This window comes from Ahaetulla prasina, chromosome 10, assembly GCF_028640845.1.
Source record: "Ahaetulla prasina isolate Xishuangbanna chromosome 10, ASM2864084v1, whole genome shotgun sequence".
Classification (NCBI taxonomy): domain Eukaryota; kingdom Metazoa; phylum Chordata; class Lepidosauria; order Squamata; family Colubridae; genus Ahaetulla; species Ahaetulla prasina.
In genome coordinates this window covers 7206816-7223474 of record NC_080548.1, presented here as the reverse complement: position 1 = coordinate 7223474, position 16659 = coordinate 7206816, and the positions used below count along the sequence as shown (strand labels likewise).

Sequence of the window (16659 nt, the reverse complement as noted above, 5' to 3'; positions counted from 1 at the left end):
TATTCATTTCTGGAAGCTGGATAGAAGAAGAAGCTCCGTCACCCAAGTGTTTGCGCCTAAGGTAACCCTTCCCTTTAAAATGGCGGTGTCTGCTTTTATTCCCTCCTCAGAGAGAGGGAGGCAGCAGGACGGTAGGTTTTCCTACAAGAGGTGCTGGTGGTCTGCATCTCCTGCTGAGGTAGGGGGAATAATGTGTTGGGGAGGCTAAAAGGAGAAACAGCACTGAAAAGGGAAATAATTTGGGGGAATCAAGGGAATTGTTTGCTGCATCAATGCTTAGAGACAAGGGAGGTCAATTTCCCAGGAAACCAGGGCCCACTTTTTACAGTAATTCCTTAGATCCTCAAGTCGTATTTCTAATTCATGTTGTGGTGTCACCAGAAGTGGAAAGACCAAACATCTGAGTCAGGGATATTAGGAAGGGTAGTGTTTTCTTTCTTCACTTCTCCAAGTAAGAAAAAAGTCTCCATGAGATTGTTTTTTCTTGAAGGAATAGGGTTTTTAAGGGTGAAAGATTGTCTTAAGCCCCCATAAGGTTTAAACATGATTTATAATTATATTTGCAAGAAGCAATATAATTAATATAATCTAATAATTTTGGAACTGAACTGAAAAAAATCAAGTCCAGTTGCCTTTAGAAAAAGCACCTTTGGGACAATAATGAACTAGATGATTGAGAATCTCCATAGACATGTCCACATGTCTTCATCATGTCCTTAGCCTAGGACATTAGTGTTAAATCATCTTTGGCTGTTCCAGTGTTAAAACAACATTTCCCCCATAATGCCTTTACAAGCTTTGTTACGGGCACAAGCTGATATATTTCACCAAGCATTCTGTTGGTGCAGTCAGATGGACACTTTAGGTTGACTCTTCTCTCCATGGGAAGAATTTTTCAGGTCTATTTTGATTTGGACAACAGGCTTTCAAAGTAGAATCACCTCTTATACCTGACTCAGAAACTTAAATCAACCTGAATAGCATCTCCCCATCAGTGGTGATGTGGAAGTCACACAAGAAAATAGAAATGAGAGGCGCTTCTCTGTTGCTCCCTAGCATAGCTTTCCCAGCACCTACCAACAGTGGTCCCAAGGCTACTGAACACTCTTCCAGAAGAGCAATGAACTTATGTTAAAAAGAAGCATAAAGAAAAGATGACAGGTCTAGGAAATGGTTACCCAGTGAAGCAATAGAGAGACATGTTATTTGCCCATTGCTAGTGCAGAAGACCTGTTAAACTCATATTAAAAAGCAGCCGGGTCTCTGAGCTGAGGACTGGTTGTAAGTTGTAACAGAAGCAATTGGGATTGACAGTAAAAACAGTTCCTCACAGACAAGAGGAGGACCCTTTAATGGAGGTATTGGGAAGAGCTATCAATAGACAAGAAGAACATGAGTAATGTGACAATATTACAATTTTTGGACAATGTGCCCATTTCCAGATCTGAACTACACTGATCATTTTTAAACCAAGCCTTCCTCCAGCAAGCTCTGGTGATGCTGGCTTGTTTCATGGAGGCCAAGTGAGTTGTCCAGATCAATGATGGGATTGGGAATCATAGTGAATTTTGGGATGTCCTGAGTGAGGTGTTCTGTGAATGCTGCTCTCACAACATTCATCAAGTCCTGTTGGCCTCAGCATGGCTTTCCCCTCTGCCCTTCCCCTTACTAACCTTTTCCCCTCTCTTCCTTTCTTTTTCCTTCTTGTCTTCTTTTCCCCCTCTTCTTTTTGTTCTTGTTTTTGTTTTCCTTCTCCTCTCTCTAGCCAGATCTTTAGTAGTAAAAGGAATTTCTTTCGGATTCCCACCGGCTGGAAACAGAGGTACCGAGGCTTTGGATCTGCTGTCCAGGAGATGTTTGGGGACTTGACTTGATGTTCATACTCTATTTGCATTATGGTTGTCCCATTGATTCAAACCCTTCCCTTTTTAATATCAAAGAGGGCATGCTGCAAAAATCATGTGCAATGGAGAAGTGCATGGGGATGTCCTTCCTTCCCATTTGTTATGATGCCCTTCCAGGGTGGAGATATGTTTGCTCTCCTGAAAAAAAATAATGGTATGTCTCCAGTGCAGCTTTCAAGCAAGAGTCAAAACAAATGCACTTGGATTCAACAAAGGCCACATTGGGATGGGAGATAAAGAACCCAGGGACCCCTGTTGCTACTTAACACTTTCTGAATTCTTCCTTTCTTCTAAAACTTTCTGCTTCTTTTCTCTTCTTCATTCTTGCCCCAACCATCCAAGCCACATTATGCTGACCTCTGATGACCCTAAAAGAATAGCTGGATTAATTAAAAGAAATCAAAACACTTCAATGTGCTATGGATTTCTTAGGATGTTTAAAATGTAGGGCAGGATAATTTAAAGCAACCAACTATGAGATGATTCTAAAAAGGTTCTATGTCCCTTGAGTCTTGGAGAGTGAACCTAATGGAGAACAGTATCTGATGGTTGAAGGTTCAGTCTAATGTGGAATGTGATTAATCATTTCAGGCCAAGAAAGTAATCTAGTGGGCCACCATCATGACACTTTGTACCTCAACCTGCTTCAGTTTATTTTGGGAGTTTTTGCGTTTCTCTCTCTCAAATCAGAAAGATTGGTTTCCTCAGGTTCTACTTTCAAACAAAAGTATAAAGCTGTGCTGGAGATTTACCTTCTTGTAGCTGCCTGATTATATTCTGGGTCTGGAATAACTCTTAGGGCCAGTGGTAGCCACTTGGAAACATGAATGCATGAAGACAGGAACTTCTCCCTCCTCCTTCCAGATGTAGTGATTCCATTAGCAGAGTGATTCCACTTCTTACAAATGGGCAGATTTCGATTTGAGATATGGATACAATCCATGAACACCTTGGCTGGATAACCTAGCAGTCCTGGAATGACTTAGACTTGGTCCATTGGCTTGTCAGATCGAACCATATAGTAGAAGGTATTGACATAATCTTGATTATGTACAATTTCATGCCCCTTTTCTTCTATCCATGACATTAAGACTTGGTGATTGTCATGGGAAAAGTCTCACCCAAACTATGTTCAGTTGAAGAAGGAAACTGACCTTGTTGGGAATTTTACCCTAGGACTGGCCCTGAAGTTATTCCAGTTTTCTTAATTGAGCTGCATGGGGGAAAGACTAAAGGAACGGGGAATTCTGGAGATTGAAAACTGGCTGTTGGAACAATCTCCACTCCAAGGTGGAAAAATCAAGGTCCTCTGCCCTTCCTGGAAAAAAGCAACTCACCTGAGAATGCAGAGTTGCTTTGAAGTTCCTCAAGAAAATCAGCACTGATGACCGTGCTGCCCAGTAAGACAGGCCAAAAAGAGCTGCCAGTTTTCCTCCATGGGAAATGTGGATGATCTCAATGGTGTATTCTTGCAAGATGGTGAGAAATTAGCAGGTCAATGATCAGTGCTCTGCTTTCACTGATGGTGCCTCCCAGAGTGACCCTTTCACAATGCCTCCAGTCATTGTGCAAAGACATCCTTGCAAAGTAGATGACCAACTATCAGCCTGTGATTCGTTAAAAAAAGTCTTGACTCCTCTTTTTGGAATCTGCTGGGCCATGGCTGTGGCCAGAGACTAGTGCTGTTGTGGGTGCCTTATTCCTTCACGGCTTGCTTCAGGTGGAGATCTCAGATCTTCACAGGGCTAATATAGCAAAAGCAAGCCAGACATGTGGCAGCTCTAGGTAGCTTTAGAACACAGGAATGTATCTTCTTGAATTAGGAAAGCTACTGCAGCATGGCAAAAACATGTCTTGGAAGTGAGGAAAATAATTCAGAAGAATCAATCCATCGGCTCCTGAACTGGTATAGAGTTACCTCTGTAAAGCAAGTATAGCAGTTCAGTTCTTCTTGTCATTTTCTCTTTTTGAAATACTAAGGTATTTTTCCCAAAGTTGTCATCCTCCAAATCTCTTGTACTACAGCCCTTCATCCCTAAACTACTGCTTTTGGACCACTGTAGTCCAACACAGCTGGATGAAAGCCACATTGGGGAAACAACGCATGAAAGGTATCCAATAAAAACCTGGTGCTTGTTGGAGGATTGGTTAGAAAATGTTGCTTAGGTGTTACTTGGAAACGGGATGGGGCTTCTGAAATATCAACTATTTCCCTAAGTTCAAGTCATACCTGAAGCTTTAAACCCCATTGCAAACAGGATTTTTGTTGAACAAACTTTCTGGAGAAAAAGGCCATTTATGATTCCTTGCTTAGCCAGCTGTGCAGTGAGAATTATGTCCATTAATGGCTCTAAGATAGCTAACCAAGGTTTTTTTGTGATGTGGGTAGTACCTTTGAGCCAAGGCAGCTTTTGGCAGCTGCCTGGACAAGTCCCTGCAACTTTCTTGGCAAGATGGTTGTGGTTTCATCCTTTCTTAGGGTTGAGACAGTGGGACTGACTCAAGATCACCCAGTTACTTTGTGCCTAAGGTGAGACTAGACAACCTTTCCTATTTCTTTGGGTGCCTCTTCAATCCAGTAAGAACCATTTCATCTCCTTTGGATCACAGGCAATTCTACATTGGGGCTAAGTTGACATTGCACTTTCCATGTCCACATAATCAGGGGCTTCTGATTTTGCCAGTTCCCTAGAGCTATAGGGAACATTTTTTTTTACAGATGGTAAAATTCTATCCTTCCTTCTTCTCAGATGCTGGGATTTCCCCATTCCTGACACATACACACAAAGACACTGTACTACTGTGCCATCCCCTGTCACCAACCCATCCAGTAGTGGGTTTCAATTTTGTTCGCTACTGGTTTGTTCGTGGGTGGGTGTGATGCTTCTGTGCATGCGCAGAAACATCCGGGCAGGTGGGTGGAACCTCCTGCCACCGCCTCTACTGGTTCGCCTGATCCAGGATGATCAGGTAGCAACCCACCACTGTAGATTTTTGACTCTTCCCATTTGGTGACCAATCAGCATTTTAAAACTATGCCTTTCCTCTCTGCCAAAAGGAATGATGGTAAGCAAAAACAAGCAGAAAGAGGGAGATGATAGCCACCAGTTTTTGTTTTTGTAACCTTCCATTTTCCCGCTGGAAGCAAAATTGTCCAACTCAAGAAGAAGCGAAAGAGAAATGTCCATAGGCTGGTGGTTAAGGACAGTGACTTGAAGGCTTGCCTGTTTTCTAGGTGCAATGGTCCATCCAGAACTTTGATTTTACTATTGTGGCCACCTTTAATGATCCTACCTGGTGGATGCCCTTGATCAAGACATGACCCAAAGTGCTAGTCAGTGCATGCTTGAAGCTGAGTAGGATGGAGACAATTGTTGCGAGCAAGGGTTTGTAATTTATATTTAGCTTAGGCGCATGAGAAATGGTTAGCAAAGAAATTTAACGGTGAGGTCAGAAATACCGTTTTCTGCTTGGGTGGGAAGAAAAAGAAGCTCTGCCACTGAAGTCAAATTCTTGGCCAAGCCATTGCTGGATCTGTTAGCTCAAAAGTCATTTGGATCTGTGGAGTTCTCTCTTTGGTTCTGGTGCTCCCCTTGAGCAGAACTGAGGGGCCAAACATCCTTGAAAAGGAGAAGCAATTTGGTCTTTTCCTGTGTTTTGCATTTTGGTTCTGGATCCCTCATCAAAAAAGACACTGTCTGAGATGGCATATCATAAAGCTGTCCTATTTGGCTGTGGCTACTAAACATGCTATAATTCGTTAGGTTTAATTTGGTTAATTTTTCCAGTGTCTTAGGGTTGCGGTATGAACCCAAGCAGTTTGGTTAGTTGAACAAATTCATAAAGCTGAACCTTCTGCTAGAGCAAATGTTTCGATGGTTCTTGAGAGTGCAAACTACCTCAGTTGAGTTAGCTAAAGTTAGCAACTGAAACATATGTTTATTTTGATCAGAGTTAACTGTGGTTAGATTCCTCTGGAAGGATATATCTGCAATGCTGTGATTGAAGCCCCTCCTTTTTTTTAACATTCATTGCACAGGCAACACATTTCAGCAAGGGGCAGGACTATTTGTACTGATGTGGCTGTGAGCTTGACATTTTTCACCACCACTACCAAGACCACCCACAATCCCCTTTGCACTTGTGTGAAGCAAAATATTTATTTACCTAATAGTTGCAAGTGATGTGCATGTAAAAAGGACACAGGGCTTCAATCACATGGCTGTAGCTGCCATCTTGATTTTTTTTTTTTTAGTTCTTGTCCTCCCACAGACCCATCTCCATCTGAATCCTCCTGGATACTTTGAACAAATAGGCAAATTGGGACAAGCATAGGATCCTTAGTGCTCTCTGAGTTTGGTTGTTTTCTTACAGACATTTCATTACCAATCTAAATAAGATCATAACCTAGGAGGAACAAGTCACTTGTTTATAAATAAAGAGCAAACCCCAGTCTCTTCTAACAAAAAAAAAAGCTAGCACTGATGAGGTTACCTAATCAGGTAACAACCAGCTAAATATGAATGAGCAGTGTACAGTGGCAACTAAAAAAGCCAATGCAATCCCAAGTTGCATTAACAGAGGAATAGAATCAAGATCAAGTGAGATACTAATACCATACTATAAAGCCCTAGTAAGACCACACCTAGAGTACTCTGTCCAGTTTTGGTCACCACATTATAAAAAGATGTTGAGACTCTAGAAAAAGTGCAGAGGAGAGCAAACAGAATGATTAGGGGATTGGAGACTAAAACATCTGAAGAACGGTTACAGGAACTGGGCATGACTAGTCTAGTGAAGAGAAGGACCAGGGGAGACATGATAGCCATCTTCCAATACTTGAGGGGCTGCCACAGAGAGGAGGAAGGAGTCAAACTGTTTTCCAAAGCACCTGAGAGTCAGAAAGGAATAATGTATGGAAACTGACCAAGGAGAGATTCAACCTAGAAATAAGGAGGAACTTTCTGACAGGGAGAACAATCAACCAATGGAACAGAAGTTGCCTTCAGAAGTTGTGGGAGCTTCATCACTTGAGTCTTTCAAGAAAAGATTGGATTGCCATTTGTCAGAAAGGGTGTAGGGTCTCCTGCTTGGGTGGGGGGAGTTGGACTAGATGACCTATAAAGTCCCTTCCAACTCTGTTAATCTTTTAATCAGGTAATGAAAAGTCTACAAGAAAACAACCAAGCTCAGAGAGCATCAAGGACTCCACAGTTCAACCCTGAGCTACACTGTATTCTCTTCTGTTGGGTCAAATACTGTATCATATTAGGAAGGAAGGAGAAGTATTATCTGGGGAAAATGGCTTCTTCCTTCCATAGCCACATTTGCTTGGGCTGTAGGCCTTCCCTTGCTATCAAGGAAGATGTTCTTGGTTTATTGGCCAAAACATTATCTTAAATAAAACTCTCAGCCAGCTTATCCTGTCTTGAGCTTGCTGAGCTTCCAAACATCTCCTCTGCAGGCATCCCTGGTCTTGTTGTGTCTTTCAGTCTCTTCGTCTTTTAATTGTTCTAACATTTTATGTTTGGTTTGTTTGCTTGTTTCCTTTCAATCTGTATCGTAAGTGACAAAATAAATAAATAAAATAAAAATAAATAAGTATTTTGGAAAGGGCTCCGGACTATGAATGGGGTTGTGGCATGAGCGAGTTTGGGCCCTTTTCCTCTATCCTTTCTCTAACTGAAATCAGCTGCTTGACTTGTGGCCCAACCTGTAGTCCCTACAAATGGATAATGAACACACTGCACCAAAGTCATAAATTCTACAATGAGGTGGGTGCTGCAGAGAGGTTGGTGTGGATTTGCATTGAGACTTTAAAAAAAATATTTTTTAATCTTTTATTGAGACTTTTTATTTAAATCATTTACAGAAAATAGTGCTACAGGGAAAGCATTACCTTCCTTATATGCTTGTTTTCTACCTCCAAAGACAAGTTGGTGGTAGTGGGAGTGATATATATTATTTAACAACCCTGCTCAAGCCCCTCAATCGGAGGGGAATCATTGGGCACATCTCCAGAAAAACAAAACCAAGGTTCCTACAAGAGGATCAGGTGGACACACTCTCAGACCTGCCACCACTTAAATAGCTAAGTAGAAATGATCCTTAGCTCCATTTGTTGAAAAAAGTATAGTTTTAATAGAAGTCAAGTGTACAGCAGTAATAAATAGCCAGAACTGAGAATCATGCACCAAACCCCCAAAAGTTCAACCTTTCCCTCCCGTAACTGCTTCTCATTGCTGACCGCCCCCCACCACCATGACCAATCAGATTCAAGCAAGATGTTTTCAGAACAATCACTTCAAGTGTCGGTTGGTATGCAGCTGCTTTCCTTTCCCAGCTAGTTGACTTTGAAGCAGCATCTCAGGGAGACTCAGAAGTCACTTTCGTTTTTCCCCAAGCATTCCCTGTCCTGTCAACCCTCCTTAGGAGTCCATGGCAGACTGTCACTGCACAGTGAAACAGAAGCAAGTGTAAAGTGGCAGCTGATACACATACTACGGTATTACTGTGTATACAGAAAAAAATACTGCAGGATGGAAGTTCTCATTGACTAAAGTATTATTTCAAGTTTGAATGCTGATCTGCTAAAGTACTTAGCTATTTTATTCCAAGTGGTTTGGGGACCAAACTTTCCTTCTGATTCTCATCCATGTTTAGGGGTTTCTACATAAGAACCTCAAATTACGACCATTCAAAGTTATGACAGACCCCCATGGATCTACTTATAACCTAGATGTAAAGTCCCAAAAAGACACCCCCCCTGCAGTCATGTGATTGCATTTTGGACACTTGACATCCTCATTTGCAGAATCCCACAGTCATATGACTGATTTATGATGGGTTTTTTTTTGCTGGAAACGGGCATTTACTTCAAATTTCCGGCAAAAAATGCTCATTGTAAACAATAGATCACTTAGTGGTTAGAATGCAGTACTGCAGGCTAACTCACTGCTCACTGCAGGAGTTCGATTCTGAATGACTCAAGGTTGACTCATCCTTCCATCCTTCCAAGGTCAGTAAAATAAGGACCCAGAATGTTGGGGGCAATATGCTGACTCTGTAAACCACTTAGAGAGGGCTGTGAAGCGAAATATAAGTCTAAGTGCTATTGCTATTAGCATTAGAGTCTATGGTGCTCATTTAATAACAGTCATGATTCACTTAACAACTGCCTCAGAAAGTCATAAAATCAGGCACAGGCATGTGGTGACCCTTTTAACAACCAGTATGGCTTATAATTGAATTCTGGGCTCAGTTACAGTTGTAAGTTAAGGACTATTTGAGCTGTATAGGACTTAGGGGCCAATGAGCCCACTGTGATCACATGAAAGCCCACAGTCAAAACTGTAACCTGTTCAAAGGGTAAGCAGAGGAGTGCAGCAGATTTGAGTCTAGGGCCCCCTTCAGCTGTGACTTTGCATCCTCCCCAATTCACATGTTCCCCAGTTAACTTCCACTCTAAACCCTTTCCAGCAATAAAATGGGCCTCAAAGACCGTATCCGAGTGAGCAATTCCCAGAAGCAAGGTAGCCGGGGGAAGCAGCATCTGGTGCCTCCACTCCACCGCTCCCCCAGTACAGAAAACGTCAATGAAGGCATCAGCCCCAGCAAGGTACAGAAGAGCTGGAGCTTCAATGACAGGACAAAGTTCCGGGCCTCATTGAGGCTGAAGCCCCGGACACCAGTGGACGGTAAATTTTGGAAGCACCCAAAGCTGGAGGTTGGGAAATTTTCATATGGTTTTAATTCATAGTAGTTGATCTTAAGAGGAAATCAACCAAGCTTGCTAAGAATTAATTGTGTTTATTCCATCTCTTCTCATGTTTCTGAAGAGTTCAAAATGTGGTAGTTTTACTATTTGGCATATTTTATTAAATAGTTTCTTATGTTTATATTCCACACATTTCCCCTAGGACAGTACATTCCAATCTCATCAACTTCTAAGATGTGTAGAATCCAAGTCTCAGAATTTCAAAGCCAACATAACGGCTTCAGAAATCTGGGAGCTGAAGTCCACATATCTTGAAATGATTAAGTTGGGAAACCCTGACCTAGAGGCTAGTCCTCCCACCAAGTCATGTTTCCATCCACAGCTGATGGTCCTACAGAGGAAAGTAACGAGGAGAAGACCCATCAATGTGACTTGACTTTTGAAGACATCATGCCTACTGTAAAGACCTTGATCCGAGCAGTCAGGTGAGTGCTGTAAAGCTGGGATCAAAGCTAAGAACTCTAGGTTTGTGTCCACAAAGTGGCTCTGGAGAAATCTTCCTTTGCTTTGAAGCATCTGGTCCTCTCAAATCAAAGTCTCAGCATTTGGGATTGCACAGCCAGATAGAATAGACTTTTTGTAGCCTAGATGTTGCTCTCAAGAGAAATTGAGATTAAAGAAATTGAAATTAAAGCCAATTAGAGTTGGCTTCAAAGGAAGAAGGGGAAGGCTGAATATATACTTTAGGCAGACTGTCCTGGAGAAATCCCTGAAACCAATAATGTACAATTCCAGTTGTACATTAGCAGTAAGAAAAGGATTCACAACCAGAAGATGTGATGATCTCTCTTTTGCTCCTTGAAGTTGATTGATCCATGAGATGGGTTGAAGTGTGCCCATCTAGCAGAAGTGGGGGGCCGTATCATGTTCAGGGGGTGCGCATTCGCTGTCTAAGAGTGATTGCACGCTCCGGCCCCTCAGACTTTTCCCGTTCCCCGAGTGGCCAGTTTCCCCAGGGCTTGGACCTTCGGCTGATGTTATGTAATGCTAGGTCCATAGTAAATAAAGCCCCCCTGATTTATGATCTTATACGGGGTGTGTGTGTGCTGCGGACCTTATGGGCATTTCGGAGACTTGATTGGGCATTGAAGGGGGGGTGCCCCTGGTGGAGATGTGCCCACCGGGTTTCCAGGCATTTCATCAGCTGAGGGCCCAAGGTAGGAGTGGAGGGGTGGCGGTGGTTATTAAAGAGAGTCTAGAGCTGATGGAGGCCACTGTACCTCAGATAGCCGGTTGTGAATCCCTTTACGTGAAGTGGGGGTGTAGGATGCAGGTGGGCTTGTTGATCACGTACCTGGCTCCTTGCTGCGTGGCAACAGCCCTGCCCGAGTTGCTGGAGATGGTAGCCAGGATGGCGGTTGATACCCCTAGGCTTATGGTCATGGAGGATTTCAACTTGCCATCAGCCGGGGTGTCGTCAATGGCGGCTCGGGAGTTCATGGCCTCCATGACAGCCATGGACCTGACCCAATTAGTTGATGGCCCCACCCACGTCGGGGGAAGCACGCTGGATCTGATTTTTGTCTCTGGACAGTGGTTGAGTGATCTGGAAGTACGAGAATTAGTCACTGAACCTTTGTCATGGTCAGACCACTCTCTCCTTCGTCTGGACTTTCGGACCGCCGCTCAACACCGCAGGGAGACGGGACCAATGCGTTGGTTCCGTCCCAGGCGACTGATGGACCCGGAGAGGTTCCTGATGGAGCTTGGGCCGTTCCCTGGCGATCTGGCCCACGGCTCGGCCGAGGAGCTTGTTGTGGCCTGGGAACAGGCCGCGGCGGGCGCTTTGGACCGTGTCGTGCCTTTGCGGCTTCTGACCCGGCGTAGGTCTCAACCAGCTCCTTGGTTCTCTGAGGAGCTGAGGAAGATGAAGCACCGGAGAAGATGCCTAGAGAGCGCTTGGAGGTCCAGCTGTTCTGAGGCTGACCGTACACTAGTTAGGTCTTTTACTCAGTCCTATCTAGTGGCATTGAGGGAGGCCAAGTGGGCCTATGTTTCTACCCTCATTGCGTCAGCAGAGAACCGCCCAGCCTCCCTGTTTAGGGTGACTCGCTCCCTCCTTCACCAGGAGGGGTGCGATGATCCCTTACAGGGTTGTGCTGAGGATTTCAGCAGGTATCTGTTTGACAAAATCGCTCAGCTTCGGGACGGTTTGGACCAAAATTGGGTAGTTCCGGGCGAGGTGATGGAGGCTAGTCTCGTTGAGACCATCTGGGAGGAGTTTGATCCTGTGGCTCCCAAGGACATGGACAGGTTGCTGGGGTGGCTGAATGCCACCACATGTTTATTGGACCCGTGTCCCTTCTGGTTGGTGCTGGCCACCTGGGAGGTTACACAAGGCTGGCTCCAGGGAATTGTCAACGCTTCCTTGGGGGAGGGTGTTGTTCCCACCGCCTTGAAAGAGGCGGTGGTGAGGCCCCTCCTCAAGAAGCCCTCCCTGGACCCAGCTGTTTTGGGTAACTATTGTCCAGTCTCCAACCTTTGCTTTGTTGCGAAGGTTGTTGAGAGTGTGGTGGCACATCAGTTACCCCAGTACCTGGATGAATCTGTCTATCTAGACCCGTTCCAGTCCGGTTTCCGACCCGGGTACAGCACGGAGACAGCTTTGGTCCCGTTGGTGGATGACCTCTGGAGGGCCCGGGATAGGGGTTATTCCTCTGCCCTGGTTCTCCTAGATCTCTCAGCGGCTTTTAATACCATCGACCATGGTATCCTGCTGCGGCGGTTGGGGAGTTCAGGAGTGGGAGGCACCGTGTTTCGGTGGTTCTCGTCCTATCTCTCCAACCGATCGCAAACGGTGTTGGCAGGGGGGCAGAGATCGACCTCGAGGCGCCTCCTTTGTGGGGTATCACAGGGGTCGGTTCTCTCGCCTCTCCTGTTCAACATCTACATGAAGCCGCTGGGTGAGGTCATCAGTGGTTTTGGGGTGAGTTATCAACTGTACGCGGATGACACCCAGCTGTACATTTCCACCCCTGACCACCCCAATGAAGCTGTCGAAGTGTTGTCTCGGTGTTTGGAGGCCGTGCGGGTCTGGATGGGGAGAAACAGGCTCAAGCTCAACCCCTCCAAGACTGAGTGGCTGTGGATGCCGGCATCCCGGTACAGCCAGCTGCAACCGCGGCTGACTGTTGGGGGCGAATCATTGGCCCCAATGGAGAGGGTGCGCAATCTGGGTGTTCTCCTGGATGGACGGTTGTCTTTTGAAGATCATTTGGCGACCGTCTCCAGGAGAGCTTTTTACCAGGTTCACCTGGTCCGCCAGTTGTGCCCCTTTCTAGACCGGGATGCCTTATGCATGGTCACTCATGCCCTCGTCACTTCTCGCCTGGACTACTGCAATGCTCTCTACATGGGGCTCCCCTTGAGGAGCACCCGGAGGCTTCAGTTGGTCCAGAATGCAGCTGCGCGGGTGATAGAGGGAGCCACTCGTGGCTCCCATATAACACCAATCCTGCGCAGGCTGCACTGGCTACCTATGGTCTTCCGGGTGCACTTCAAGGTGCTGGTTACCACCTTTAAAGCGCTCCATGGCATAGGACCGGGATATCTTCGGGACCGCCTTCTGTTACCACATGCCTCCCACCGACCGGTACGCTCCCATAGAGAGGGTCTCCTCAGGGTGCCGTCAGCCAAACAGTGTCGGCTGGCGACCCCCAGGGGGAGAGCCTTCTCGGTGGGGGCACCTACCCTCTGGAATGAGCTTCCCCCAGGACTTCAACAACTTCCTGACCTCCGGACCCTTCGCCGTGAGCTGAAGACGTATCTATTCTTCCGAGCAGGACTAGCTTAACAGGGGTTTTTAATTGGATTTTAAATGGGGTTTATTTTATATTATGTATTTTATATTTAATTTAGGCCATATTGAATAAGTTTCTTAAATAGTGATTTTATTTTAATATATTGTATTGTTTTTATCTGGCTGTTCACCGCCCTGAGTCCTTCGGGAAAATTAAATTAAATTATTAAATTAAATAAAAATTAAATAATAATAATAATAATAATAATAATAATAATAATAATAATAATAATAATAATAATAATAATTATTATTATTATTATTATTATTATTATTATTATTATTATTATTATTATTATTATTATTATTATTATCTGTCCTTCATTTTTGGTAGTCTATCAGGTTCCCTTGGGAAAATGCTCCAGCAATAACTAAAGGATTAGTTACTCCAGGTTAGCTGGGGTAACTATTTCAGTTCTGACTGCTGCTGCCACTATATTCAGGCCAGTCCCAGAATAAAAATTGTGCTTGATTTTGTTCAAGTAGGAAAGCCTTTGGTAGTCTCAACAATTCTACACTCTTTGACACTGATGTAATTTTTGCCTTCTGGTCCTTTAAAATGGAGAGCAGAGTGGTTGGGTGATTATAACTGAGTCATTTAGTTCAGGGGTCTCCAACTTTGGTCCCTTTAAGACTTGTGGACTTCAACTCCCAGCTTTGCTGGCTGAGGAACTCTGATTTAGTTAATATTTTAGAATTTGCTGTGGTCTTTGTTGAATTTCACTTGAAGTGATTGACCTGAAATCCCTAAATATGAAAGTCTATTTGTTCTATAGACTTAAAATCTGATTAAATCTGGGGACACTGGGTTGATTGGGCCACAGCATCTCCTGCTTTCAGGTTGCATTTTTGGCATCTGTGGTTAAGGAGTTCCCTCCCCACCAGCAGTTCTGAAAAGCACTTACTAAATGGGAGTAGGTTGCCCAGACCAGTAAAAGGTTACCTAGATCTCTCCTCCAGGTTTTGGTGCCTTGCATTTTAACGTGTTTTTTTTTTTAAAAAATAAGCATGCTTTCTTGCAGAATTCTTAAATTCCTGGTAGCCAAAAGGAAGTTCAAGGAGACCCTGAGACCATATGATGTTAAGGATGTGATTGAGCAATACTCAGCTGGCCACCTGGACATGCTTGGCAGAATCAAAAGTCTCCAGACACGGTGAGAAGAAATGCTGGTGCTCGGTGGTGCTTAGGGTTATTTTCCCAGCAGCTTGAAAACCCAAAACTAGTGATGGTGATGGTGGCAAGACTAAAACTGGAGAGCAGGGTCAGAAGCAACTACAGATTTGGCCAGCATTAGTTGAGTTTCTTTCATAGGCTTATGATGCAGCTACAGACAAGATACTGTGAGAGAATGGAAGAGTCCCAGTGACAAATGTAAAAAAAACAGTCAACCTCTGCACAGCCACTTGGGCAGGAAAGCAAAAGCAGCTGATTCTTCCCCACCTTCTGCTATTAAAGATTTAGGTTTTGGGAGAACTGTTGCAATTATTTTTATGCAGAGATGTTGGGAATATGCAGTTCTGGAGTATATTAGAAAGTGACAGAATCACTTTTATACAGAAAAAGCCCTTTCAGGTGGAATTCTCAGAGATGGACCTAACGTTCTTGCCTTGATCTAGTTCCCCAAGTGCCTCATTTTGTTTGATGTCATCTCCCCCACATCTCTCTCTTCACTCTTTCCAGTGTGGATCAGATTGTGGGCCGGGGAGGTATCGCCATGGATAAGAAGACACGGGAGAAAGGGGAAAAAGCACCATTGGAGGTCGATCTGGTGGATGAGCTCAGCATGATGGGCCGAGTTCTAAAGGTGGAAAAGCAGGTAAGGCTGGGCCTGAGATGAAAATGGGTAAAGGGAGGTGGGCTCCTTATACATGATGTGATCAAGCCACTGCTTGGATCTTCTATTTCATCTCTCTGGTAATTAGATTTCCATCCCCCCTTTTGTCTAAGAGCTCTTGATGCTATTCCCAACATGCATTCCTTCATTTTTTTCCTTTAAAATGAGTTGGGCTGAAAGTGGGTAATTCCATAGCTAATGATGGACTTGAACTTGGACCTCTCCAGTTCTAGTTCAACCCCTTAAGGCATCATGAGCATCTGTGGAGGTAGCCACAAGTGATATCAAGTGTATGATGACATTTTCATGCAGATGGCATGAATGGGTAATTTGCATTGTGTGCATCAAGATTTTATGTCATATGTGATGTCACTGTGGCTTCCACTTAGATCATCTTGGTTCACAAGCCAGGAATTGAACCTGGTCATCCTCTTCTTAGGAAGGAAGAGGCTGTATGACTCTAATATGCTCAACCTGATTGCTGAATTAACTCATTTTATGGGTTTGCCCAACAGATTGATCCGTACACCATCTGAACCTGAGTTTACACCATTTTCTTTAGCAAGATGTAGTGAAAGAAACCGGAAAGAATTACGGACATTCCAACATCTGAACTTGTTCTATTAAGGATCAATATTCCCATTTATTAAGTTAGGCAGAGCCCTTCTGATTTGCAACAACTTTCTTATTTTTTTTTAATTTCTTTTTTTCACAACAGTATACACAAACATTGTCATAAATAAAACAACATATCTTGAAGAATATATATATATATATATATGTAAAAAATATGCATCAACTATATTAATTTGATATAATGAAGGGAACAATAAGACAGGACCGGTAGGCACTTTTGTGCTCTTATGCACGCCCCTTATAGTCCTCTTAGGAATGGAGTGAGGTCAATAGTAGACAGTTTATGGTTGAAGATTTTGGGATTTTGAGTAGAGACTATGGAGTCAGGTAATGAGTTCCAAGCATTAACAACTCTGTTACAGAAGTCATATTTTCTGCAATCAAGTTTGAATCGGTTGACATTAAGCTTGAATCTATTTTTTGCTCTTGTAATATTGCGATTGAAGCTGAAGTAGTCTTTTATAGGAAGGATATTGCAATAGATGATTTTGTGTGTTAAACACAGGTCATGTCGAAGTCAACGGAGTTGTAAATTTTCTAATCCCAGGATTTCAAGCCTGGTGGTATAAGGTATTTTGTTGTTTTCGGAGTCTGTGGAGGAGGTTGGCTTTTCTCATGGACATCAGGGAAACTTGCAGTTCTTTGCATAAAGATCTTCCAAATCTGGAGCAGTTTAGGAATCCAATAAAAATGCCTTTCAACTTCTAT

General features: G+C 43.8%; 1 protein-coding gene across 1 annotated transcript in view; it reads left to right on the top strand.

Annotated features, from left to right (window-relative positions):
* LOC131204517 (potassium voltage-gated channel subfamily KQT member 4-like) overlaps positions 1–16659 on the top strand; it is a 45274-nt gene that overhangs the window by 24398 nt on the left and 4217 nt on the right. Inside the window, exons 9-12 of the mRNA XM_058195899.1 lie at positions 9384–9601; positions 10004–10106; positions 14503–14634; positions 15162–15297. Of these exons, the coding sequence (XP_058051882.1) occupies positions 9384–9601; positions 10004–10106; positions 14503–14634; positions 15162–15297 (589 nt within the window). The remainder of the gene's footprint in view (positions 1–9383; positions 9602–10003; positions 10107–14502; positions 14635–15161; positions 15298–16659) is intronic.